Source organism: Cynocephalus volans, chromosome 1 (assembly GCF_027409185.1).
Source record: "Cynocephalus volans isolate mCynVol1 chromosome 1, mCynVol1.pri, whole genome shotgun sequence".
NCBI classification, from domain to species: Eukaryota; Metazoa; Chordata; class Mammalia; order Dermoptera; family Cynocephalidae; genus Cynocephalus; species Cynocephalus volans.
This window is the reverse complement of record NC_084460.1, coordinates 19,365,943-19,392,506: the sequence shown is the minus strand read 5'-3', so window position 1 is coordinate 19,392,506 and position 26,564 is coordinate 19,365,943. Positions and strand designations below refer to the sequence as shown.

The window sequence follows — 26,564 nt, the reverse complement described above, 5'->3', positions numbered from 1 at the left end:
CACACTGGCACATGACAGAATGGATGATTTTCACAAATGAAATATTAAGTGAAAGGATCCAGACACAAGAAAGTATACACAACATCATTTTATTTATGTGAAGTTAAAAGGATAGCTATCTTGGGCGGGGGACTCGTGGCGGGGGACTAGTGGCGAGTGACTGGAAGGAGGCAAGAGCAGGACTTCTGGAGTGCTGGTAGTGTTCTCTTTCCTGATCTGGGTGCTTGTTAAATGGGTGTGTTCACTTTGTGAAAATAAATTGTAAATCCATAAATGTGTGGTGTCACTTAGCAAGCACTGTGTAATAAATACCCCCTCAAAACTCAGTGGCCTAAAACAATAAGCATTCATTGTTATTCACAAGTTGGTGAGCTGGAAAGTTCTTCTGGTCTTAGTTGCTCCCACTCATGTTTCTAGAGTGAGCTGAGGGTCAGGGGGGACACCTCTGCTGATGACATTGGCTGAACCCTCTTTCGTGTTTGGGAGTCAGCTGGCTGTAGGCTGTTCTAAGATGGCCTCAGCCAGACCAACTGGATCTCTCCAGATGGTCTCTCATCTGCCAGTAGGTAAGCCTGGGCTTGTTCACATGCTGTCAGGGTTCCAAGAGCAAGAGTGGAAGCAGGTGAGGCCTTTTGAGAAATGTCACAATGTGACACTAAAAGTGACAGTGTCACTTCTGTCACAGAAAAAAAGTCACAAATGAGTCAAGAATTGTAGTCTTTTAAAAATCAATCTACCACACATATATACTTTTCTCTGTGTATACTGATGAAAAATTTTTTAACAAAATTAAGTATATCTATGTATGATTTATCTATATTGTTGAATATGACTTGAGTTTGTTTTGACTTCTATGTAACACTCTATTCCATGAATATATTGCAGTTTATTTATCCATTCTCCTGTCCATGGGCATTTTAGTGATTTTCAGTTTATTGCTCTTACAAGCAGATCTGCTATGAACATTTCTGCACATATCTCCTAGTATGCAAACTCTGTGCAAGAGTTTTTCTTGGTTGTGTACCAAAGTGTGGAATTGCTGTGCCATAGGGAATAAGAATCTTCAGTTTTATGCGATGCCAAGTTGTCTTCCTACGTAACTGTACCACTTCAGCAGTGTATGGGAGACCTACTGATCCAGACACTTGCCAACAGTTGATGTTGAAGTCAGACTTATTAATTTTTTCCACTAACTTGGGTATAAAATTGTATCTCATGGTGGTCTTGATTTGCCTATTTCTGATCAATGAAGAGAATGACTATCCCTTCTTTTTTGTTTGTTTGTCTATTGTTTTGTTTGGGGTCGCATCTGTTCCTTCTTATGTAAAACCCTTGTTTGTATTTTTTGCTCATTTTTAAAAATTGGGTTTTCTTATCTTATTGCTTTGTAACAATTCTTTACATATTCTCACCACTATTCTCTTGTCAGATGTGTTTGTGTGAACATCTTTGCCCACTGTATAACTTGCTTCTCACTCTATTGTAGGTGTTGTTTGATGAATAGATTCTTACTTTTAAGTATTTGACTTCTAATTTTTACTGTTAGCTTTACTTTAGTCCTGTTTAAGCAATCCTTAACTACCTTAAGGTCTGAAATACATTTATTTAATATTTATTTTATATATATATATATATATATATATATATATATGGTTTTGACTTTTAAATCTTTAATCTGTCTGGAGTTTATCTATGTGTGTAGTGTATGGTGGGGATTTAATTTCATATTTATCCATGTAGATGACCATCTTCTTAAGCTTTACCTGTTAAATAATTCCTCTTTTTCCTACCAATCTGCCATGCCACCATGTTCATTTATCAAAGTTCCATAAATGCACAGACCAGTTTCTGGGTTCTTCGTTCTATTCCATTGGTTAACATGTCTATCCTTGCATCTACACCAGTCTCTTGGTTACTGTAACACTCTACAACACTCTTACCTGTGCCTGATAAGATACCTCTCCCTATTCTTCTTTACAAATGTCTTGACTATTCTTGACTCTTTATTCTTTCATAGGAATTTCAGAATTTTTTTCCCCATGTGAGAAAAGTTTCAAGCCCTTAATACCCTGCTTTCCTCAAATTTCTATTTAAACAGACTTAAGGCATCTTTTTTTAGTTTTTCCCATTTTTGAACTGCTCTTTGAGGCCTTTTGTAAATTTAGTGCAGCCATATCTGTAATTTTTATTTCTGAAGCACGTGCATCCATGCGCGTTGCACACACACTCACACACACACACACACCATACAAGCAGTTTTGATAGTACTGCTCTTTGTTCTTTTTGAAATATTTAGGTTATTATAGGACTTATCCTCGGGAATAGTGTGTAGGTATCACAGACTCAGGGAGTCTAAATCATTCTGAAAAGTCACAAGAATAATTCTAAAGAACATTTATTTGGGGCACTAGACTATGGTTTTTTATAGTGCTGGAAATATTTAAATTAAAGTGATAGGACAGGGGTGGCCTAGAACAACACAAGAATCATTCAAATCTGAATGGTACGAGGCTGCAGAAGTCCAGTGAGACTCAGGGCTTTTAGACCTTTTTCAAGATTTAGGTTCTCTTCAGTGTGGGTGCCACCCAGAGATTGCACGATTCCACTGTGATCACTGCCACTTGATGGGCTCAGTGAACTGCTGCTTTGGCCATCACAAGGCTGCTTTCATAGGGTAGAGTCCTAAAGTGAAAGCCACAGGAATATTTCAATAATATAAACATCTCATGTCCCTTCCTTGTGAATTTTCTTGCAGATGACCAGATAGATTGAACATTAGGTTCTTAAAATAGGATCTTGTTTTAAAAGGGGATTCAGTAGACAAAGAAGCCCATTGTCTGTTATCCCAACTCTTAATCTCAGAGTTTGCTCTGGCAGTTTAAGCATCCAAAAAAGATGAGCATGGCTGGTGGTGGAAGCAGGACTAATAGTTCCTTTTTAGACTCCTGATGTGCTGCCTGTTTGAAGGGATAAGATAGTGTCTCAGATGTCACCTGGGCAAAACAACTGGGCAAAGCACTTCTAACTCAGAAGCCCAAATGATGGTGGCATGCTTTTTGTTTACCGGTCCATCTTCCCCAAGATTTCTACTTTGGAAGTAAAGACTGATTCCTAATTGGTTCATCCTCTTCTATGGCCAGCACTTAGGTAGAATGAGCTTGTTCTTGATTGGCTCAATAACTTTAATTCATCTCAAAGAAGCATTATATCTGGAATATTCTTGTAAATAACATCTGCTGACAGACAGCAAATACATCAAAGCAGTGCAGCCTGAACCTTTTCAGCTTAACCCTTCATATCCACATTAAGGAAATCATAAGAATTATCTTTAAAACCATGCTTCCAAAAATTTAACGTGCATACGAAATGTGGGGATCTTGTTAAAATGCGAATTCTGATTCAGTAAATCTGGAGTCGGCCTGAGATGATACTGTAGGTCCCAGGACCACATTTTGAGTAACAAAGCTTTATAAAGTTCTCTTCTCCCACACAACTAAATTAAAGAACTTTTCCTTCTAGAGATGGCATTCTGACTATCTTTTGAAAACCTTTTGAATTTTTTTGACTTAGTCTTCTATTAATTCAAGAAACCTGCTTTTATTTATTTATTTATTTTTTTCCAATTTCTCTGGACATTTTAAGAATCTCTTCCTAATTCTGGGGGTTTGTTCAGGTACTTCTTGTTGAAGTCTCATTCCTAGTGTAGACTAGGTTGGGGTCCATTAGACCAAGTTAAATATCTTCAAAACTGGATAAATGCCTACTAAAATGTGGTGAAACCTGGAAAATACAGTGGGAATAGGAGAGAGGAGGGGAAAAAAATAACATTCTTTTCTTCTCTCTACCTACCATGATAATTTATATCCATTTTGCCTTCATTCTTTCCTTCTTGTGTATAAAAGCTTCCATTAACTTTCCATTCTAGTGAGTCATTGATGGAATACAAATATGTGGGTTTCTTGCGAAAGCCTGATAGAAGAGAAGGTTATTACACATAACCGGAGACTGTGGAGTCAGAATAACTGAGTTTGAATTCTGACTTAATCATTTACCAGCTGTGTTCCTTAACTATAAAATGCTGATAGTATTTACCCCCAGAGAATAATGTGAGAATTCGAAGAGGTAATCCATGCAGACGATCCGTACCAATCACTTAACCTAGTGCCCAGCATATAGCAAATGCTCAATAAATATTCATAGTAATAGCCATTGTGATTTGATAATTATTAAAGAATAGCTCCTAAGGGACTGGAGGAGGAAACCCTTTGTGCTTTAAATGCTGGCAATTAGTATGTTTTCATGTGTGGTAACTGAAGGCTTTGGTTTTATGGATTAACTCAGAGGCAGGTCTCACTGCAGTGACTCCCAGTTCCTGAATTAATAACACTCACTGCGTATATCACCGATTGAGTGATTCCTCTTGTATGACTAGCTCATGACATTACTTAACTTTGTCTTGGCTCACCAATTATATTTTAAGTTTTTAAGCTTTAAGAGACAACAGTTTTATACTATTCAGGATTCCCCAAGCCAACTACCACAGAGCCATTCATTTACGTTAGTAAATGCTTGATAAATATTCATTAGTCACTTCAGTGATAAATTGAAGTAATCAATACATCTCCACAGGGACTCAGTCTGGCTGAATCAGGACAGGCATGTTAAGGCCTATCTCTCTTTGAGAAATTAGTATATTATCAGTGTATTTTCTTATTTGTTTCTTAAATGATGATCTCCCTGATGTCTGAAGAGAACTCACAGGAAAGAGTTCAGATACTTACAGAATACCATTAATTAGTGTTCAAGTTAGTTTAAATTCAAAACTAAGCAATTTCAATGTTTCTTGACTTTAAACTCATTGTTTTGACCTCATGATAGACATAACTTTCGTAGAAGGATCGATATCATCATTATGTCTAAGTCTGACTTGAAGGACAAATATTGCAATTTTATTCTGTTACATGTTTTCCAAAGAAGTTGGTTACTGATTTATTAAATACATACAAATACATATTTTAGGGAGTGGAAAAAGAAAATGAATAGGAATTTATGGGAGAGTAAAGGGGAGGGAAAGTCAAATCACCAGTTCTCTTTCTGATTATACTTTAATCGGAAAGGCTTTATTTTAAATCAGGTTATATGCCTTGATTAGTGGCATTTCTACTTGAAAAATGTTAATTATGTTTGGCTTATAAGTAGGAAATGCAAACATACTTGTATAAAGCAAAGAAATTTAACTTGTGTATTTGTATTTATGACATGTGATCTAGGTAAAGGAAATCTTAGTAAGTTTGTTTGGGACAGAAACAAGGAATAATTCATTAGTTTGTCAACTGGGTCATTTTCTTTGAGAAAAAACATTTGGTTAAAAGGCAGGCTAAAGAGAAAAAACGTCAATGAACTTTTGATTTATTGGAAAAACATAAGAAATAAATATATATTGTGACAATTGGATACTAAATATTTATTTTACTACAGAAGACTTTTCCTTTAAAAATACATTGTATCGCTGGTATTATTATTAAATTATCATTGTAATGCAAAAGCTATTTTCTTACAGATAGCATTATACCTTCACTATTGAATACACTGCGGTAACATATTTCCTCTTGTAGAATACATTTGGTCTTGTTTTGATGAGATAAACTGCTTTTGAATATATTCACTATGTCACGCATGATTTACTTATTTAAATGTTGAGCATAATTTTGCTTGACAGCCTTTTCTTTCACTTGAAATGTTATGTAACAAAAACACCAGGACCAACTGGCAGTTTAGTTTATCTGTCTATTCTATATGCTGCTGAATGAAAATAGTGTATCAGTGCTTTGCTGGTCACAGTTGTGCCACAGCCCATCTTTTCTCCTGTACATCAATTTCTCTTCTCCATGGAAATAATTTCATAGCTGGTTAGACTCCTGTTACATTATATATGACCACTGAGGTTAAGGTATCCAAAAGGTATCCAAATTCAAATTTACTTGGATGCTGCTTGAATTTAATCGGTTGCAAGGTCAATTAGGTCTGTGTAGATTCAGAAAGGAATGGATATTTTTCAATCTAAATGTAGTCATTTGACTATTATAGATCTCCAGCTCAAGTAGTTCATAAGCACGTCAAATAATATCAATGTGCAATCAGTGACTAGGACACATCAATCCAAAAACTGTAAGAAAACCCTGCAATTTTTCCACCCAATAAATGCCAGCCAATACATTCAAACTAAGTACTAAGTTAATGTCTTAGTTTAGGTTCCCCCAAAAGCAAACACTGATACAAGGATTTGAGGACAATTAGTGTTTCTGAGCAGCGATCCCGGGAAAGCAAAAGGGGAGTCAAGAGGTAAGGCAGGAAAGAGAAGGCAGCCAATCAAAGGCGTGCTTTTTTCAAGCGAGTTACAACTGTGAACAACTGGCGTTCAATCCCACTAGGAAACTCTGGAGACTGTGTAGAATATGCACCTTAGCATTGTTCCATGCAAGGGTAAGGAAACTGGGGTATGCATACATCACCTGTTGGGTGGCACTTTCAGCTAGTTATGCGCTCTGCCAGACAAAGCAGGCAGCAGGAATTAGGGCAGTCTGCACTACAATCGTCAGACCCAAGGGTTACAGGCTGGGCACTGACAATCACCACCACATCAGCTTCAGCACTGGATGAGAAACTCCTCAAGGGTATAATGCTTCAGCCTCAATAATTCAAATGTCCCTGGCACTAAACCTGGTAACCTGTATCTGATAATAATAAAGTGTGTTTGTGTTTAGAAAATATTTGCCAAATCTTACACTACTTTTTGGCAAGACTTAATTATCAAATACATGAATGATTCTCAACAATTCATATAAATAAGAATCATCTGCTTGGCTTCTTCAAGCTCTAAGTCAGTGGTTCTCGAACTTTGGGATTCATCAAAATTAGCTAGGGGACTTAAAAACACACAGGTAACTAGGCTCCTGCCCCCAGTTTCTGACTAATTTTGGGGTGGGCCTGAGAACTTGCACTTCTAACAAGACCCCAGGAAATGCTGATGCTGGTGTTTGGATGCTGTTGTTCTGGAGACCACAATCTGAGAACCTCTGCTCTGTACAACCTCACACACTATGCTTGCCTCTGCCCTAATCATTTCTATCTTTTACCATTATTACCAAAAAGAAATATGCTATATTCTTCAGATAAAGAAAATGTTAAGAGGCCTTGAAATACATTTTCAATCTACTTCTAACTGAAAAAGATACACAGAGGAAGTTTTGTCCACTTCCAAAGAAGGCAGATGACTCACGACTGGAATCTTCTATCTACAGTGGAAAATTTTATCATAGTTGATTGACATGTATTGATTTAAATGTATTGAAAGATGGTCATCCATAGGTTGAGGTTAGGTTGATAGGTTTTTTTGAATGATATTTTATATACCACTATGAAAAATTGTGCATGTAATGATGTTTTTTATTATTGATAGGTCATTGAAGTCTGCTATGTCAAGGGATATTTCCATCTTCTGGGGTGTTTTATTCTACCTACCATACACTTAAAAAACATATACAGGTTTTTAAAAAACAATTCAGAGTTCTTGTTATTTTTCCTTTTTAGTCACTTTAAAATGTAATTGAATGTCCTTCAAAGAGAAAAGGGGAAGTGATATGGCAGGCCTTTGATGAAGTGGTATCACCCAAATAAGTATGCAAAAGGACTGGTCTTAGGTGACTCCTTCTCTGTGATGTCAAGGACAGGTGATCACTGTGCTAACAGTGTATGTTGCATATAATTTTATCATGGAGCTTGTCTCAGCTTACCACATCATTTTTTTATGTTTCACATTCTCCCTCACTCATGTCTCTGTGTCTAGCATCTGTCACAGTTACAGGGATGTAGGAGTGCACCCAATACATTTTGGATAAATGAATGAATAACTCAATGAATATGTGGGAGAGTGAAGGCAAAAAAAAAGAAAAATAATAATAAATGTAAGCAGAGAATGAGCCATGAATCAGTGGCATTTGCCATCTAATCCAGTACTGCAAGTATCAGAGTAGGTTCTATGATTTGAGGTTGGAATGACCAGCTGAGAACCAGAACAAGCTTGGTAGAATCTAGTAGATTTTCCTACCATCAGTAAGATCAGCCATAACTTTCTGTAAAGCCATTTACCCCTGTGTAAATAGGGTTGCCTATTATTCATCAGGAGGACTTTTAATCCCCTAGATTTAGTTATTTGAAAAAAATCTCCAAATTTTGGGCAACAGCCCCACAATTAAATCTGCCAAGGTATGGTTACCTGATGGGAAGGTAGAAGCAGAAAGTAAGATTTAGCTAACTAGCTCTGCCTTATTATCCAAGAAGAAGAAAAAGAAATAATGTTTTAAAATTGATTTACAATAGTACTGAATGGAAGTCACCCATTCCTGTTCTTACAAGAGTAACTTCACTAGAGCCATACACTAAAGGTTCCGTATATACTTTAATCCAGTGATAACAGTGGAAGAAAGGGGAAAATTTTTTCATCCCTGCATTTTCCTTGTAGAAGAGAAAGAGATAAAGATTGATGGAAAGTAATAACGCCCCTGGGTTTCATAACACTAGCTCTTTCTCTCTTATAGCTATAAAATATCTATAAAGTACTCAAGATTTCTAGTTATGACTATTCTCTAATTCTACTTTAAATTCAGAATAACCTAAAAAAGCCCCCAGCAACCTTAAGTAGCTGCCATTATGGTATAAAAATTGGCTAATAAAGATGAATCATAAATAGGAGAAACACTAGTAATATCTAGGTCCATATTACTCATTCCCCTAACCTCAATGTAAATCATGCAACACAAATTATATACATGAGAATGTATTGGTTAGCATAACACTAGCTGCTATGACAAACAGCACCAAAATGCCTATGGCTTGTAAACAGAATTTTATTTCTTTTTCATGTAACAGTCCAACATCATTGTTCCTAGCTAATGAACAGCTTATTTCCACATAGTGATTTAGAGAACCAGGTTCCTTTCATGATGTAGCTCTATCTACCCTGGGACCTTGTTGGAAAAGGGAAGGAAACAGTAGAGATGACTCGTATGCCTCTAAAAAGCCCTGCCTTGACATTTCATTGGCAAGAACTAGTCAAATGGCCACCCAAAGACATTTGGGAGGACTTATAAACATTGTCTGTGGCTTAGGCAGCTGAATCCAGGCATAACAGACACCATGGAAAGGTGAACACAAATTTTGAGAATAGCTAGTTAATTTCTGCAATGTAGACCAAGATAATGGAATTCAAATGTAGAATTACTCTACATCTACTGCAACTCATGTAAGACCCTAAAGGTAAAGCCAGTAAAATGATGACTCTTTATTCCAAATCACCTTTGCAGACCTCTTGAAGAAATAAATCCATCAGCAGAAGGATCTGGGCTAGAAGACTTATAAAACAGCATTTCTATTAAAAAAAAAAAAAAAAAACCTGCAACTTGGTTTATCAGTTTTCCCATTCCCAATTGGGTGGGATTAGCACAGTCACATCACTGCTCTCATTTGACAAATGAGAAAATGGGAAAAGAAGGAGATGTCCTGAATTCCTTCACAAATGCCTTCTATTCTAGAATAGGATCAAAAGCTTCCTCGTGGAGAAGGAAAATGTCTTCCTCTTTGTAGTGAGAGTTACATTGTCGAAGACAAGCACAGTGTGGTCACGTATCCACTTGTGTAACAAAGCAGAGGACAGAGGCCAGTTCCTGAGTGGAGAGGTTCCAGCAGACTTTTGGCTAGTTGTCTATCAAGCCCAAAGAGAAATACATGGACTAGATTACCCAGATACTCCAGAGGTTGCAAATTGACCTGCATGGTATTTTGTAAATTTCTAATTTAGATGCCAACACTGACAAATCAAAAGATTTAATATGAAATCCAGATTTCTGGTGTCTTTTGAAAAATCAGAAGTGGCAATGTTGGGCATGTGCTTCCACATGGCAGTCACCTAGCTGGCAAGATTGGGCAGCTGCTGTTTGTGACCAAGGCATGCCTTCTGCATTCACCACAGTTCCCACTCAGGCCCTGTCACTCCTTTACCTTTTGGCCTGGCTCTGTTTCGATTTGCTCCCTCTGAGAAAACCCATCCTAGTATTCAACATCACCTTGGGTGGAGAATTCAGGCACGGTAATCAGGTTTCACAAAATGCCTGTGATGCCAAGAAACAAATGTCTAGTTTCCTTTCAGATCAAATTGTAAATGGTCAGCCAAAAACCACAGCAATTTAAGCAGGAGACATAAACATCATGTTTAGAAGGAGTAACTATATAATTAGGACAATCTCACTCCCTAAGCATCAAAATCAATTATCCTGATAAAACCCTAGGACAGCTAACCACTCTTGAAATATACACTTATAAAAAGAAAAAGAAAAACTGAAACTAATTTTAGGTGATCAGGAGAAGGGCGTTCTCCAGGGATATGGCTGAGTTCATTCTAGGACATTTGACACAGCCTGTCTCTTGTTTTCTAAATGTGAGGCACAGGCTTTGAGTAGAGAGAGAGTTGCAGCTCGGGCTCAAGGTGGGTGATAACTAATGCTTGGTAAGTCTCAAAAGGAGTTAGCATAAAGGTTAACACAGATGAGGCGGCTCTGAACTGAACCAAGACCCACACAAGGGTGGGACCTCTGTGTGAAAAAGCCTTTGGAGACCCTCAACATCCTGCAAAGGATCTTTCACTGGGACTCCAGCTTATCTGAGAAGGTCGCCTGGGCCATCTGCACCACTTTTGTTTCCGATGTGACTCAGTGTAAGAATTGAATTCATAACGTAAGTTCAGTTCTTCCCTATGGGTGGCACTGCACATGACTGAAAAACAATACACACCTCACCTAAAAATAATTAGCCTATGAACAGCCTTTTATTTCAATTGACTTGAGGCTTCTTACTGATTCTTGTGGGGTCTATGTGGCTGAGAGGGTGGGACTCTTCTGAAGTTGCCTTTCTTAGCCTCTCTCGAGTGGGCATAAGTTGCCTTGGCTCTGTGCCTGTTCTCCTAAGAGTGCAGCTAATTGAGGGGCCACAGAGCAGTGACTGGCAGAGTCAAACTGAGCCTGTTGGAATGTATTAAAATTTCTGAATTTGAGTGTTTAAACAGGAAATACGATTCAGTTGGCCACAGTTCTCGTTACTCTCTATTGCCTTATAGCAGGTCTAATTTACAGATTTACATTGTTTCTTAGACCCCATAGATATTTGAGTTCAGGGATTCTGAAATTAATATACATGTATTAAGTAGTCGGTTAATACATGTAAAGTTCTGAGGACAGTGCTTGCCACATGATAAGCATTTAGTAAATTGTAATTATTACTATCATTATATTACTATGACTATTTTTATGGTTCTATATTTCCCTGTTTACTAGTGATATTTACTAGATCAGTTATAGCCCAAGAGATTTTTTTTTCTTTTAAACTATGATCTTTTTTCATATTCTAGTTTTCCATTTGCTTGTCCTTTCTTATAATTAAATTAGACTGAACACAATGGCAAACAGGAAAGCAGGCAGCTGACCAAATAAACATGTCCCACACTGAAGAATTACACAGGGGGAGTGAAAACCCAGTGGAGCCCAAGCATGACCAACACAAATAGAAAAGCTCAGAGCAGGTTTAGAAATAGGCTAATTGCAACTGGTTGACAGTTACTGTTTTCCACAAAATCACACTTTATTATGAAGAGGATAATATGTCAATAATACCCTGTGCTATGGGACCCCTCCTCGGCACCACTTTTCAGCAAAAGACACTTCCCAATTATTTTGTGAAAGTAACTTTGAAATCCTATACATGCAGGGAAAATACACTGGAATTATTTGTTACACAGAATATGGGCTTTCTGAGATCATCACAAGTGCTGTTTTTACGTAGGGGTTGGCCTAGAACGGTGGAGATGGAGCCCTGGATTGGGAGGTGAGAGTTTAGTGTTTAGATCTTGATTCTGACTTAAACCACTTGGATGGTGGCTTCAGAGTCCTCATTTCCTGAGTGATGGGATTTCCTGAATCATGTGCTAGATGTTTATTCACTCAAGATGATAAAACAAATCTCTTAAGCTTCCTTAGCCCGATCACAGGTCTTCAAAGACTTAGACTGTCTTTAGGTATTTCAAATACAATAGGAACTTTCTGTTTAACAAGGTAGCTCTGGACTGTTATCTAGATGATTAATCGTTTTGGTAAAATTAAAATTGTTTTCCTCATTCATGGTCATTTTTTCCCCAGCTACAATCAACCCCAGCTGAGTTTTCCCATAGAAAGCACACCTAGCTAAAAATAGAAAACCACTAGGCCTTAATAGCAGGCCCCTGTAAGGGGAAAGTACTCCATGCTGACACAAAATTTCAAGGCCTAGAGCCCATATGCTGGCTGGGATGAAGTGGCTTGCGGAGTAGCATAATTACTGCCTTACATTGTAGTATACGTTGCCTTTAGATGCTGAATGGCTTGGGTATGTATATAAGGCAACAAGAGTCTCACTGCTAGAACATGGTAAATAAGTCATTCCATGTCAAGGCCACAGAACTTAAGGCACACTTTTGAGAGGAATTATGGGAGTCATAGGGAAATGCTACAGTAACACTGTACAACAGACACGAAACTTCACTGGCATGCAATAGGAAACATTTATTTAGCTCACGGATTTGTGGGGTTCAGCTGACCTTGGCTGAGTGCGGCTGAGTGTGGCTGAGCTTGGCTGGGCTCGTTCGTACATCTGTGATTCATTATGGGTTAGATAGGAGGCTCTACTGATCTTGGTTTTTCTTGCTTACATCACTGGGTATCAGCTGGATGCTCACTAGTCTAGGATGATGCTGGCTATGAAGCTGGGGTGATTGGGGTGACTCAGCTCTGTTCAGTATATCTCGTCTTCTACCAGACTGGTCCAAGCATGTTCTCATGAAATGACAGAGGAACAGGAACGAAAACTAAACAGTGTCTTTTTCAAGTCTCTGCTTGGGCCATGTATGCTAACATCCTATTGGCCAAAGTCAGTCACGTGACCACACCAGGAGATGACGAAATAAACTCTACATCTTTAGTAAGTTGCTTTCTAGAGTCACAAGGCAAAGGCTGTGGATGCAGAGAGGGGCCATTAATCCAGTCAATCCACCAGAGAAGAACTGACTAGGTTCTGGCTCTAGATTTGCTACTAGCAAGCCATATCCTTAGAAAGCTGCTAATTTCTCTGGGATACAGGTTTGTACTAAGTAAAAGGAAAGGATTCTAATATTAAATTGCTAAAGTCCTTTTCAAGACTCCTAAGTATCAGAATGTTTGACTACATAATTGCTAAACATTCCTTTTCAAGGTTTTTACAGTAATTTCTAGATGCCTGTGAGATGGTTACAAAAGAAAGTTTGAAATACATTTCAAGACTCAGAGGAGGAATAAAGTATGGACATTTAGGAAATTGTAACGTTTCAGGACAGGTATATTAGGGAAGGGACAGAAAAAAAATGGGAATGGAGCTAGGGAAAAGTCACGACAAGGTGGTGATGTTCTTCACTGTTTTAAGAGCAAATTTCCTGTACAACACTTTCATGGGGTATGTAGTTTTACAGAAGAGGTTACACACAAGAGCTATGCCAGAACGCATTTGGCTTTTGACTTGAAATAAAATTTAAAATGTAAAGTCATGTTAGGAACTGTGCTTGGTAAATCACACAATCTCTTAGCTTCTGTCTCTTCTCTTTTATTGGTCCAGTATTCGGATCCACCTAGCACTTTGCCTAACTTGCCCTTGATACCTGTGTCTTTCCTTTCCTGCTCACCTTGCAACCCTCGTTCTGCCCTTCACCCAAGAGCCTCCAATGAACGCATCCGTTCACAAGATGAAAATTCACTTTAATATTATTTTTAAGCAAATATAATTATTTAGGAAGACCTACAAAAAAAATATATAGGTGTGCACCATATTCCAGCACCTGATAAAAAGCTACAGGAGTTTTATTTCTCTTTAGGTCTCGGGTATTTTCCACTTTGACCTATACGTATATTGATCACCATTTTACTCTTTTTCTTTAGATTTCAGCTCTCAATGGCGACCTTGAATTAACAAAAGCTGCATTTTATTTGAGTGGTTTGTAATTTTGAACTTAAGTTCATGTTTACTGGGAACGGTTTGTCTATAGGTGTCACTCCTGCCCTGGATGGTGGAAGAATCCAAACCCTGAATTTGCTGTGCCTCTGCTGGGACTCTGTGGCTTTTATCAATTTTTGAACAGTTTTTGCTTTCATTTTTTGGCACTTGGTACTCAATTTACAGTGGTAATGTTCATTTAAAAACTGCCTCACTCGTGGTCTTGGTTTGGGTTTCTGATTCCCTTTGAGGACATTTTCCTCCAGTGGGCCTCATGAACTATTAACTTCCTCACTTCATCCCCAAGATCATAAATTGAGTTTTCCTAGTTCCTATTTCAAGGGTGGAGACCCCTGGCTTCATGCAGGGATTTTGGTTTCAGCTCTCCAACACCCAACATTCTGAGCTCTTCTCTCCCATCCTCTTAGAACCCCAGTCCCTCAAGATAGAGAATCTACTCTGCTCCCCTGTGAGCCTTTTATCTTTGAGTTCCTTTGTGATTTCTCTGACTTAGGGATTTCCTTTCCTTATGTTCAAACTCAGCTATAAATTTAAATAAATGTGTGTCTTCTATTTTATTCAGCATTTCCCTGTGTTTGGAATAGAAAAGGAATTTCTTCATCAGTCAGCCATATTGACCTAAAGTCCCATTGCAATTTATTCTAAGGAAACTTAGAGAAAAACAAATAAGCAAACAAAAACTGGAATGGTTAGGATATATAATGTAGTCCCATTTTCCAAGTGCCACTTTTCAACAATCCTCTGGTAACTTGACTGACCTCACTCTGTAATTTTTATATGATCCTGTTACTTCTATTCTTGGTTGAAGTAAAAATTTGCAAGATTATTCTGAAAATAAATGAGGCCTTGCAAGATTGCTCAGGCTAATTTTGAAACCACTCATTCTATGAATGTATTTTTTAATGTTTTTCCCATTGTTATTAGTATCTTCTTAGCTAATTGATGATGTTGAGGTTAAAATACTATAGTCCGTGCAGTAATTCTTCATAAAGTTTTTCTGGTCACTGTATCTTACATTCAGAGTTCTGGGATTTTTTTGTATTTTTAAAAAATATATTAAATTTTGGTTTCATTTTGGAATGCTATTTTCATTCTAAAAATAAAATAATCACATTACCATGAAAATGAGAAATAGAAAAAATAATCATAATCCCAACGTAGTTTATATTTTAGTGTTTCCTTTCAAAACAGCTCTGTATTTTTAAAAAGTATTCTTATAGTTAGAATCACAGTAAATATACAACTGTAAGTATATTTTTCATTTCTCACAATAGCATGATTATTTCTGCCTGTTTTTAAAGCCATTTATTAGTTTATATTTATCTGAGTGCAACATATTTCTTTAAGTAGAAGCTTTATGATTTATTTTACATAAATGCTTAGATTTTATTTATGTTTTTATTGTTTCTTTGTTTGTTTGTTAGTTTTACTATTTTTCGTAATCTTTGGCAGTAAATTTCAAAATATTTTAAGCAAGATAATTACAGTACATATAACCATACCTACCCCACAAAGGCCAGGAGCTATAATTTAAAAGAGTTAAGACTGTGAGGAATTAAATTTTAAATATAAATAGCAGATGATCCCAGAAAAAAAGAAAAAATGTGAAATAATATAAAATATCTAATGAGAAAACAAATGAATACAAATGACACTGTGTATGCATCAAAGGTAACACAACCATACAAAGTGAATTTTAGCAGGGTAATATAATTGTGCATCTTTAGTAGAATACAGTCTGTGAATAAAAAAAAATTCAAAAAATCTTAAGCTTCACATGGTTATTTTATTGATAGGTCAGAATATTGAAACTATTTCTGTATTTTTTCTATATATTTTAACAAAGGAAGTAAGTAAATATGCTAATGTTATCAGTAAGCAAAATTTTAACAGTAAGAGAAAAGATAAACAAATATAAAATCAAAGAAGTAAGAATGAAGATGCACAAATATAAAATCAAAAATTTGAAATATGACTATATACTAATGCTTTTTCAAAATGTATTTCCTAATGTTCACTGATATTGCCTAGAAGCAGTGATATTCCAGTAGCAATGAGCACTATGGATCCAGAACTTGATTTATTAGTGCCTTCTCCACTGAAGGAACCAGAGCACCTTGAAAAAGCGGCTGATTCCAGGTCTGGAGCAAGGAAAATACAAGTGTGTCTGGGACATCTTGTTGTCCCTAGAAAAGCAAGGAAATGCCCCCAAAACGATAGAGGCATGTCAAAAAAAAAAAAAAAAAACCCAGGAGCTGGCCTGAAGGGCTCCCACTGGTCAAACATCAACAATTTGAGCATCAAAAAGATGATGGCTGGAACTAATTTAAACCCAAGGAATAAATAAAAATTGGTCTGCAATTATTTTCTGAGAAAGAAAGAGAGAAGAAAAAGAAAACTCATGTGTCATCTTTCAAAATGATTACTACCCCAACTCCTTACTTAGAAAACTTATAAAGGAAAAAAATTAAGCATTTACCCTGCCTTTTCAGGAGGAAATGTAGTTCATCTTCATAGAGGAGAGAAAGCACTTCCTTATAGAAGAATACCAGCTAAACATTAGAAAATTACCATTTGCCCTAATGACATGGCCAAGAATCATCCATTACATGAAAGCATTTAGCATTCTTTATATGAATGCAGAGTTTGATCCCACAGAATAATTGCCAATTGCAAAGGGAAAAAGATGTTTTGACAAAATTAGGATCCAGTGTTTACCACTTTTACCCAGGTGATCAAAGAGTGTCACTGGTAATGAGATCACCCGACACTATGCACCCACTAATATGCTGCAATGTTATAAGAGGATACCTTTTATGTTGAATATTCTTGCCAAAGCAAATGTTACACTCCATTTAATCAAGCCTACAGACTTCTTAACTTCTAGTTTACAGGAAATGTAAAGTTCTGAGGACCTACTTAAATGATATCACAAGCAAATCATCAGAGAAATTCAGAATGTGGGCATTCTATAAGAAATGGTACAAAACTTCAAAAAATTCATCATAAAAATTTTAAAACAATAAATAATTCAAGTGAGAAAAATGAAACAGACATAACCAAGTGCAATACATTAACTTTGAATTCTGATCAAAAATAATAAGCTAGAAAAGATTTGGGAGGGTAGGAAAATTTGAAAAAGGATGGGTGTTACATAACATAAGGAATTATTAATCTTCTTAAAATGATTAAGATATTGCCATTATGTAGGAAAATATCCTTATTTTTAGGAGATGTGTGTTGTAGTATTTATGAGTGAAATGTCATGATGATGTCTGAAACATTTTCAAGTGATTCAGCAAAAAATATTGAGATACACAACAGATAATGCATATGTGGCAAAAAGTTGAAATTAATTAAGGTTGTTTTCACAGGTTGGTTTTGTTTTGTTTGGGTTTTTTGTTTGTTTTGCCTCTACAAGTAATGCTGAAGTAAGTACTCTAGCGCATCCATACCTATATGTTGGTGCTTTTATTTCTACAGGCCAGATTCCCAAACGTGGAATTACTGGGTCAAAAGCTATGCATGTTTTTCCCCAATGTTTGGAAATGTCAATTTCCCACTAGATGTTATTGCTCCTTTAAATAAATATTTTTTTACCAGTAAAATGGTGTTGTGCTATTGCATTTCTCTGATTGCTAATAAGATGGGTATATATACGTATATATGTATATAAGATATTGCATTTATTTTCCTATGAATTGCTTGGTTTCTGCCCACTTTTCACAGAAGAAGATTGTTTTCATTTTGATAAATATACCTATATTGTTCCCTTTACAACTTATGGTTTTTCTGTCTTGCTGTCTCTGTACCGCTTGATTATACAATTATTCACCTAGATTTTCTCCTAAGATTTTTATTGCTTTATATTTTATATTAAAGTCTTTAATATACTTAGTTGGGCAAGATGACCTATGCTGGATCTGAGTTCCAAATTATGAAAACCTAGCAAATATCTGTGCATTCTCCTGTTACATTTTCTTTAAGTCTTAGCAGTTCTTCTGTCTTTGTTATCACATTGTAACTAATTGTTTCCTGGTTCCAATTTGTTTCCTTAGGAAGATGGTTTTGATTGTGTCTGGTTAATAACTTAGCAACTTAACTTATTTTGTATTTATACCACATTTATATTATACTGGGTTTTGTTTTTGTTTTCATTTTTTGTTTGTAAGCTAATCTTCATGAGTAACTTTTCTTGCTCCTTGGTCTTCACTTACATTTATGCATCTGAAAAATTCCCTTAAGTAGATCAGATTCTTGCTTTATTTCTTAAGATGGTTGAAAAATATGTCAGAGACAGAATAATATCCCAAGCACAAAAATCTTTGACAACATAGTCAGGCAGAACTGAACACATTTGAACTTGACTATATTGACTTTTACTGCTTAAGTACCCAGAGTTCACAAAAACAATGAGTGGGCACCATTTTTTGAAAATCAAGTGAACTAAGAAAGTGAGTCTGGATTGACAAGTTGAGAATTCAGCCTGTAATACTACAAACTCCCTGACAATGCTCGTATCTATTCATATCTCAGTATAATGTAACAAGTCATCTTAGAGGTTAAGTTCAACCATGTTCTTCCCTCTTTTTTGCCTGTTCTCCAAAAAGAGATCTTATAAACTTAAGATCAAGTGAACACATGTTTGCTAATGTAGTAGAAAAGCTCCAAGGCCTGGCCTACAAAATCAGATTTCTCTTGAAAATCTATCTGACCTGCAGTGATTCTTTTTCCCCAAGAATGTGCTTTGAGGCCACAGCAATGAAAGTATGCTGCCAGCCGAAAGAAATTATGAGTGTTTCAGGGGGCCAGGCCATATATGAGAGTCCTTTGTATTCCCCTATTCTATGAGTTAGTTTTTTCAACTTTACAATGATACAAAACCATTGCAATTTTGACATAATGTACAGTGTTCAATAAAAATATGAGGTACATGAGATATTCAACACTTGATTATAAAATAGGCTTTATGTTAGATGATTTTGCCCAACTATAGGCTAATTTAAGTGTTTTTGAGCATGTTTAAGGTAGGCTAGGCTAAGCTATGATATTCAGTAGGTTAGGTGTATTAAATGCTTTTTTGACTTAGGATATTTTCAACTTTTGATGGGTTTATCATGGTGCAACCCCATTGTAGGTTGAAAAGTGTACTAAGTTCATGAGTCTATGAACTGGCTAGGCAATTCTGGTCAGGCTCAGGCTTAGCTCATCTCAGTAGCCTTGTTCATGCCTGTGTTTAGCTGGTAGGTCAGCTAGGGGCTAGCTGGTTTAGAATAGCTTCACTTTCATGTCTGATAGTCAATTGAAGTGCTGGGGAGGGGTGTAACTGGGCCATGTGTCTCCTCCTCCAGCAGGCTAGCCTGAGCTTATTCACTTAAAGGCTGAGTAAGCTTCCAACAGTGAGAGCAGATGCATACAAGGCCTTTTGACATCTAGACTCAGTACTGCAAATTGTCACTTCTGGCACATTCCACTGGACGAAACAAATCACAAGACCTCCCCCAGATTCAAGGAGAAGAGAAACACACCCCACTCCTTGCTGGTGCCACAAAGTCATCAGCACAGGCTGTGGCAAGGAAGGGTGAAGAATTACTGCCATTTGTGCAATCAACCTACCATTCCCACCTAACACAAAGTTTGAGTTACACAGAGTAAAAACTCAGCATGTTTAAGTACAAGAACCAGAATGTGGCAATTAGATATGCTGACACTGAATCCCAGAACAGATTGGTCAAGAGGAAGCCCTGGTGATCTATAGAAGCCTGCCTAAGATCAGGATTGTGGGAAAGTAAAATTAAGAGAGATCCAAACTGGAATTCCACAGTGGGACTGAACTTCCCAAGTCCTCTGGTCTAAGCCAGATTTAAATCTGCTAGGACAGAGGTTATAAACTCTCCATGAGCCCAGTGGGGCTTATGAATGTGATTTGAATTGATTGTTGCTAACAACAAAAAATCAGAAGTTCTCACATGAAAATTTGGATTTCTGACTTCTCTTAAAAAACAAGAATCTGACAAGTATCAGCTAGAACTGAGTTGTGGACACCCCCTTTAGATGCGGCCTGTCCCCTCGAGCTCCTCAAAGTCCTCACCACTCTTGCTTTTTGTACATGGCCTGCAACCCTTGTGCTGGAATAGCTCTAGACTATGGACAGACAAGGCTTTGTTGGAATGGAGCCAGATATTGCCCTGCATATTCCTCATATTTTCTTACAATGAACAAGTATTTAGTTTCTAAGAAGAAAAACAAAAAAGGCTCTAACTTGAAATTTAACAATAAATACAATTTTGAAATTAATTCATTAATGATGGAATGACTTTTTGAAAGGAGTGAAATGTATGGCATTTAATATACATCAAAAGGCACTGACTTACTTTAGAATACAATAAAATCTACTACTATCCCATGATAAAAGGAAGAGTGCACTAAAATAATGACTTAGCCACAACTGGGTCAATTATTATAAATTATTAAAAATCATTAAAATTAAATTACTAAAATTAAATAGTTAAAATATTCAAAAGAGCTGGGTTAAGTATTTGGCATTTTCTCTCATTTTACTTTTCTTTTCTTCTTATTTTTTAAATAATTCAATTAAAAAACAGCACTTATCAAGTACCATGGGGTCTTACCCACCAATGACCATTAACCTAAGAGAAATCGTCTGCTAGTTCAGGTACAATATAGCCATCATTGAAGGTCCCCAGTCCAACCTAAATTGAAACAGCCATCTGCTGTTTCCTCAAAACAGGGTTTCTTGCTTTTCTCCCTTTTCCTACCTTCCTTGGAAAGGAAACTTGAACTGCACGGGTTGCTGAATTATAGCTGAAGCGAACTGATGGTGAGACCTGAATAGAGTGAAGGGAACTGTCAGACACCAGGCTGAGATTTCACTCATGCGAAAGAGGGTGCATTGTAAAAGCCCCACTTCCTTCTAACTTGTTGGGACAGCAGGAAAAGAATTAGCAATTGTCTTCTTGTCTTTGATTCTTTGGGCGGGCCTGTGTTCCTGGTGCCTTTGCTCTGTAAGTGTGTGAGTCCCAGGGCTGAGTACCACTCACAGCGCATGTGAGAACTCGTGTGCTAGCACAACATACTCGTAAATACCCCACATTTTATATTTGGGGAGAAAAGTTTACTTTCAATACTCAGTCTAAGCCATTTTTATCAGACACCTTTTGATGTGAGAAAAAATCATTTAAACAAGATCCACAATCTATTATCTGAGATTTTGGGGACCTGTTGTTTTTCAGAATTTAAGACCTTTCTGAAAAAGCAATATGATGCATATACCATGAGCATTACATTCCAGGGAGGCCTGGATAATCTTCACAATCAAAAAAATTAATATGTCAGGAATAAAGTGCGTGGATTATAAATAACAGCCCAATATCAGATCATGTCAATGAGTTTGCCACAAATTTATAAAAATTAAAAAAAAATAAACAACTTCTGGATTTCAGAACTTTGGGTATTTTAGAATTACAGGTAAGAGATCATTTATTATAGATTAAATAAGTAAGCCTTGGCAAAATTTCTCTGGCACAGAAGCAAGAGCAAAAGTAGTTGAACCAAAGACAAAGATCTCAAGCAGCTGATACTGACCAGAAGGGAGGTCAAGACTCACAGAGAGGGGCAGCTGCCCTGCGGACTGGCTTCAGTCCAGGGGTCAGCAAGCCCCAGAGACTGCACCGAAAGCTGCAGGTGGAGAACATACCGCCAGGATCGAGACAAGTAGAATTGGGGCTCAGAGTAGAACCTGGAGGGGGAGGTAATCAGGGTGGCCAAAACAGACCAGCTCCATCAGTATCACCCCAGAGCTGCTGAGAAATGCAGCATCACACAGCCCACCCAGACCTCCTGAATCCGAATCAGGGTCAGGATTCCAGATGACTTGTGTGCACCTTAAAGTTTGAGAAGCACGGAAAGAAATTACTTATACGTTTTTTTTTGTTTGTTTTTTTTTCCCTTTTTCGTGGCCGGCACTCAGCAAGTAAGTGAACCAGCTGGTCCTATATAGGATCCGAAACCCGGGGCGGGAGCGTCGCTGCGCTCCCAGCGCCGCACTCTCCCGAGTGTGCCATGGGCTCAGCCCTTACTTTTACGTTTTAAAGACACACCATAAGAAATGTTGCCTCAAGGCTAATAAGAACGGAAAAAAGCACTCAGTCTCACATACTGTTTCTAAGATTATGTCTCTTGAATACCATTCAATAAGCAGAGAGAATTTTATTAAAAATTCAACGGTGCTCAGCAGGCAGCTCTCACAGTTGCTCCCACCCTCACCCCACTTCTGCCAGAGTATCCCAGTTTTTCCCATTATTTGATGACTAGGGTCTCCACGTAAGTCCTCATTTAAACAAAGGTTTCTGTGACATTAAAAAGTCTGAAAATTCTCCAAGGCATAAAGCAGATATCAGACTGTTTAAAAGGTAGCTAAAACCATTTGCAAGACAAATAAAAATTAGAATGAACGAGGAATCAAAATAAAGAGGTGATGAAAACAGTCAGAATAAAAGTGAAAGTTGGTTACATGGGATTGTTCACTTTGTAAAAACACGTTGAGCTTCTCTTTAGAAGCACCCAGCTTTGGCTTCCCCAGCCCAGTTCAGGCCGACCTTGGCACTCTCAGTTATCAATAGCTTTCAACTCCTAATTGTGAGAACTTCAGATCATTGTATATTACCTACTTCTGTAAACTTTTTCAGAAGAATTCCTGTATATGTGTGTGTGTGATAGTGTGTTGATTGTAGGTATTTTTACTTATTTTCTTCCAAGTCTTTAGCCCTACTATGCCACACATAACCTGAACTTGACTTTCAGTTATGGACAAATGATGTATCCAACTCAAACTCAATTTTACATCTTCTCTATAGGTAACTAGTGAATAACATTTTCAATTAATTTATTCCCCCCCCCCCCCCCCCCCCCCCCCCCCCGTCTTTGTACATCTCTTTCAAACAGTCTCTCTGTGGGTGGGTATAGAAACCTAAATGACCTCAAATCATTCTCCTTTCTTGATGTCTCCCAGCTGCAGGTGGAGCTAGAGCAAGAATACCAAGACAAGTTCAAAAGACTGCCCCTCGAGATTTTGGAGTTTGTGCAGGAAGCCATGAAAGGGAAGATCAGTGAAGACAGCAATCACAGTTCTGCCCCTCCCTCCCTGGCCTCAGACCCTGGAAAAGCGAACCACAAGCCTCCCTCCAGTGAGGAGCTGGAAGAAGACAACCCAGGAAAGGAGTTTGATACTCCTCTGTGATTGCTCCTGCCAGGCCTTCAGAACGTGCATGGCCACTCAAGCTTCATCAGACTCTCTTATTACCAAGATCACTGCCCAAGACCATCTTCCTGAGAAGCATCCCTTAGCCTAACATCCACACCAAAGGGACAGTTCCAGAAAGATCTATGCAGAGGTCCCATGCTCAGGCTCTTGTGTCATGTGGAAACTACTGCAGGTCTGCTAGTGAAGAGAACATGTATGTGAGATTTTTGTTTTCTTTCCAATAGTAAATTCAAAGCAGGCAACTTCCAGGCTCTATGAAGCATTTAATGAAGGATGTGTCTTCTTTGAAGAAAATTGAGCTCATGTTTTTATGTGAAGCTCTGGTGTAAAGTATTTCAAAGTAATAGAAATAGTTTGAGAAATGCATAGCACTATTTAACACTATTGAACAGCCAACTTTGAGCATTTTTTTTTTCCTAACTGCCCCTCAACTACTATATCTTCAAGTTAACATGCATATTGAATTGTTTCATCCTTTGCTTTGCAAGCACTGGTGGCTTGCAGTTTGCTAATTTACTTATCAATTGAGGCATCAGTGTATTTGTTGTTCACATAGTTTTATTAGATTCCTTAGTGACTCGAATAAACTGATTTTCTTTTTTGAAAAAAATCACTTGATTGTATCCTTGCCCAGTGAAACCATTCCAAGCCTTAGCAATATGGATTGTACATTTGGCTGCATGAGCAAATGGGCTGCACACTTCCAGGCAGTGTGATATCTGAATTGACTACTTGCACTCAAATTCTGGGTATTCATTGGTTGGCCTGAAATGGTCAAATAACTACAACAGGTCTGTTCTGTTGAATAAAGATAGTTGAGCTGATGTATGTTAAGCAGAAATTCAATCAGAGTGAACAGGTTCCCGTGGTTATTTTGCTGTCTGACATGTTTTATGGTTCATTTATTTTTAATATAGAGAAAAAGATTGAATATTTATCTAGAGAATACACAGACCACGTATAAATGATATATATTATCTCCATGTATATATGTACACACTCAGCCATATAAATGCATACACACACACACACACAGGAGTATAGATGTGTGCTCATTAATTGGCAATGACCCAAATCTCTTCCACAAGACTTAAAACCGAAGTCAGGGATAAATTGATAGAGAAGAAAAGGGTCAAACATCTAGATTACATGGATTTTAGATTATATGAAAAGTCTAAGAAACAATTGATGGAGCCATTCATGCAAGTTGAGGTAGATTTAGAATTTATATATGAATTTGATTTATATTTTTCAGGATCAAAATTGGATTAAAGTATTAGATTTTAAGTTTGTTTTAATGGTCATAATATACAAAATGTATAGGACAGTAATATGGAAATTTATTAGTTTCTTCCATAATTTTTAAGTCTGACAGATTTCAATTTATTCTAACATAAAAAAATCTTTCTTTATGTATTTACTATGTACATTTAATTCACTTAACTGTGTCTTTTTAAGTTCTTATTTTAGGTGGCATAAGAGAAACAAACTATTATAGTTAAATTTATCAAAAACATTATTGAAAGGTCTTAATTAAGAAAGAATAATTATATAGAGAAAAATATAATTTAGAGAGTAACACAAAGAACATTGAAGTTAAAGCCCAGAAGGAAGATGCTCGCAGCTTTATTTTATTTTAAAGTAAACCTGTCTGATTCTAGCTTAGTAAAACACTTGTGTCCTGAAAATTGTATTTCAGAAATGTAATATTTTTATGGAAATTATTTTATTTAACTTTAAGCAATAACTAGGGGTCACAATTAAGTTTTAATCTCAATGAAGTCTTAGTTCAAACTTTAGGAAAGAGAGTTTGATTTAAAAAACACATCTAGTGAGACACGAGAAGATAATCAGGTCCTCTTTAAAGATGATTATATTTTGATCTGAAAGATTTGAGGTGTTAATCAGACAATAAAACTTAACTTCCACTAAAAGAGAAATCTTTTGTAAATCATTCTACTTTTGCACTTTGAAAGAAAGGCATTAATCATAAAGAAGCAAGAATGGCCAAAATTGAATGCTGCACTTTTATAAACAAAATTACAGATTGTCTAAAATTGCAGAAGAATGAACTAATAATAATATTCATAACCAAACACAATGGTGATTATTACAGAAGATCGTATCACATTTTAGTCCAGAGATAGACTGAGGTTGAATAATCTTGACCTACACAGAACCATTTTGGTAGTTGGATTTCATTATCTTAGTGACTCTAGTCATTTTACAATACGTTTGTATTTGGCCATTTACTGTAATCACATTTTTATATCTGTACAATGACACTTTTTGCAGTTGTGGGGTAGTGTGTAACACTGTCCATCTTGCATCATTGAAACTACTAGAGTGATACTGTCATTTATTAATATTAATATTACTTGAAATAGACTAAGATAAAGAAAAGGGTTCTATATGATGTGCAGTATTGTGCCTTTATGTATTTGCCTTGTTCTTTGTTGAATGTGTGAAATTCTGTAATGTGGTTTTTCCTATAATAGAGAGTAGAGATGTGTATTAAATTAGACTGTGTCCCTCTGATATCTTTACACTACTGAGAATAGCGTGGTTTTGGCCATGTAAACCAATTTTCAAAGTTCTAATAGATATACCATGTGTTTTGGGTTTTTAACATTTCATTTTAACATTTTAGTATCACTATACATTGATTATACTGTGGTAGATAAGCAGTCATTAAATAATTTCTAAAGAAAGGGCCATTGCTTGCATTACTTTGTATTTAATGTTGTGCTTGGGCACTGTGTTAATATTGTTTGTGATGGATTGGACATTGTGACTTTTGCCTATTAAGAAATTAAAAAAAAAAAAAAAAAGACAGGACAAAGTATTTGATGCTCTTAAAATGTACATATTTTGGTTCTTCTTTCTCAAATTATTTAAAATGCATAATTCACATTTTTGTAATAATTCTATGCAATTTTGTGGCATGATGTTTCTTCCACTTGTAATTTTATGTGCTTTCATCACAAATCCAAAGGAAACAATAAAAATTTCTTAACACAACCCAGCTGTTATTTCTCAGAGCCAACCTTCTTTTGACAGGGAGGACGGTGGGAGCAGTCATAATGCCAGTCTTCAGGGCCGTAATGCCCACCTTGGCAGAGCACATCTGTGCCTGCGCAGGAAATCAGGAGGCTGTGTG

The 26,564-nt window shown here is 36.8% G+C and overlaps 1 protein-coding gene across 1 annotated transcript in view; it reads left to right on the top strand.

The window, feature by feature from the left end:
* Positions 1-23,403, top strand: part of PLCB1 (phospholipase C beta 1) — a 682,047-nt gene extending 658,644 nt beyond the window's left edge. Inside the window, exon 32 of the mRNA XM_063090151.1 lies at positions 23,153-23,403. Within this exon, the coding sequence (XP_062946221.1) occupies positions 23,153-23,380 (228 nt within the window). The 3' untranslated portion in view covers positions 23,381-23,403. The remainder of the gene's footprint in view (positions 1-23,152) is intronic.
* The last annotated feature ends 3,161 nt before the right edge of the window (positions 23,404-26,564 follow it).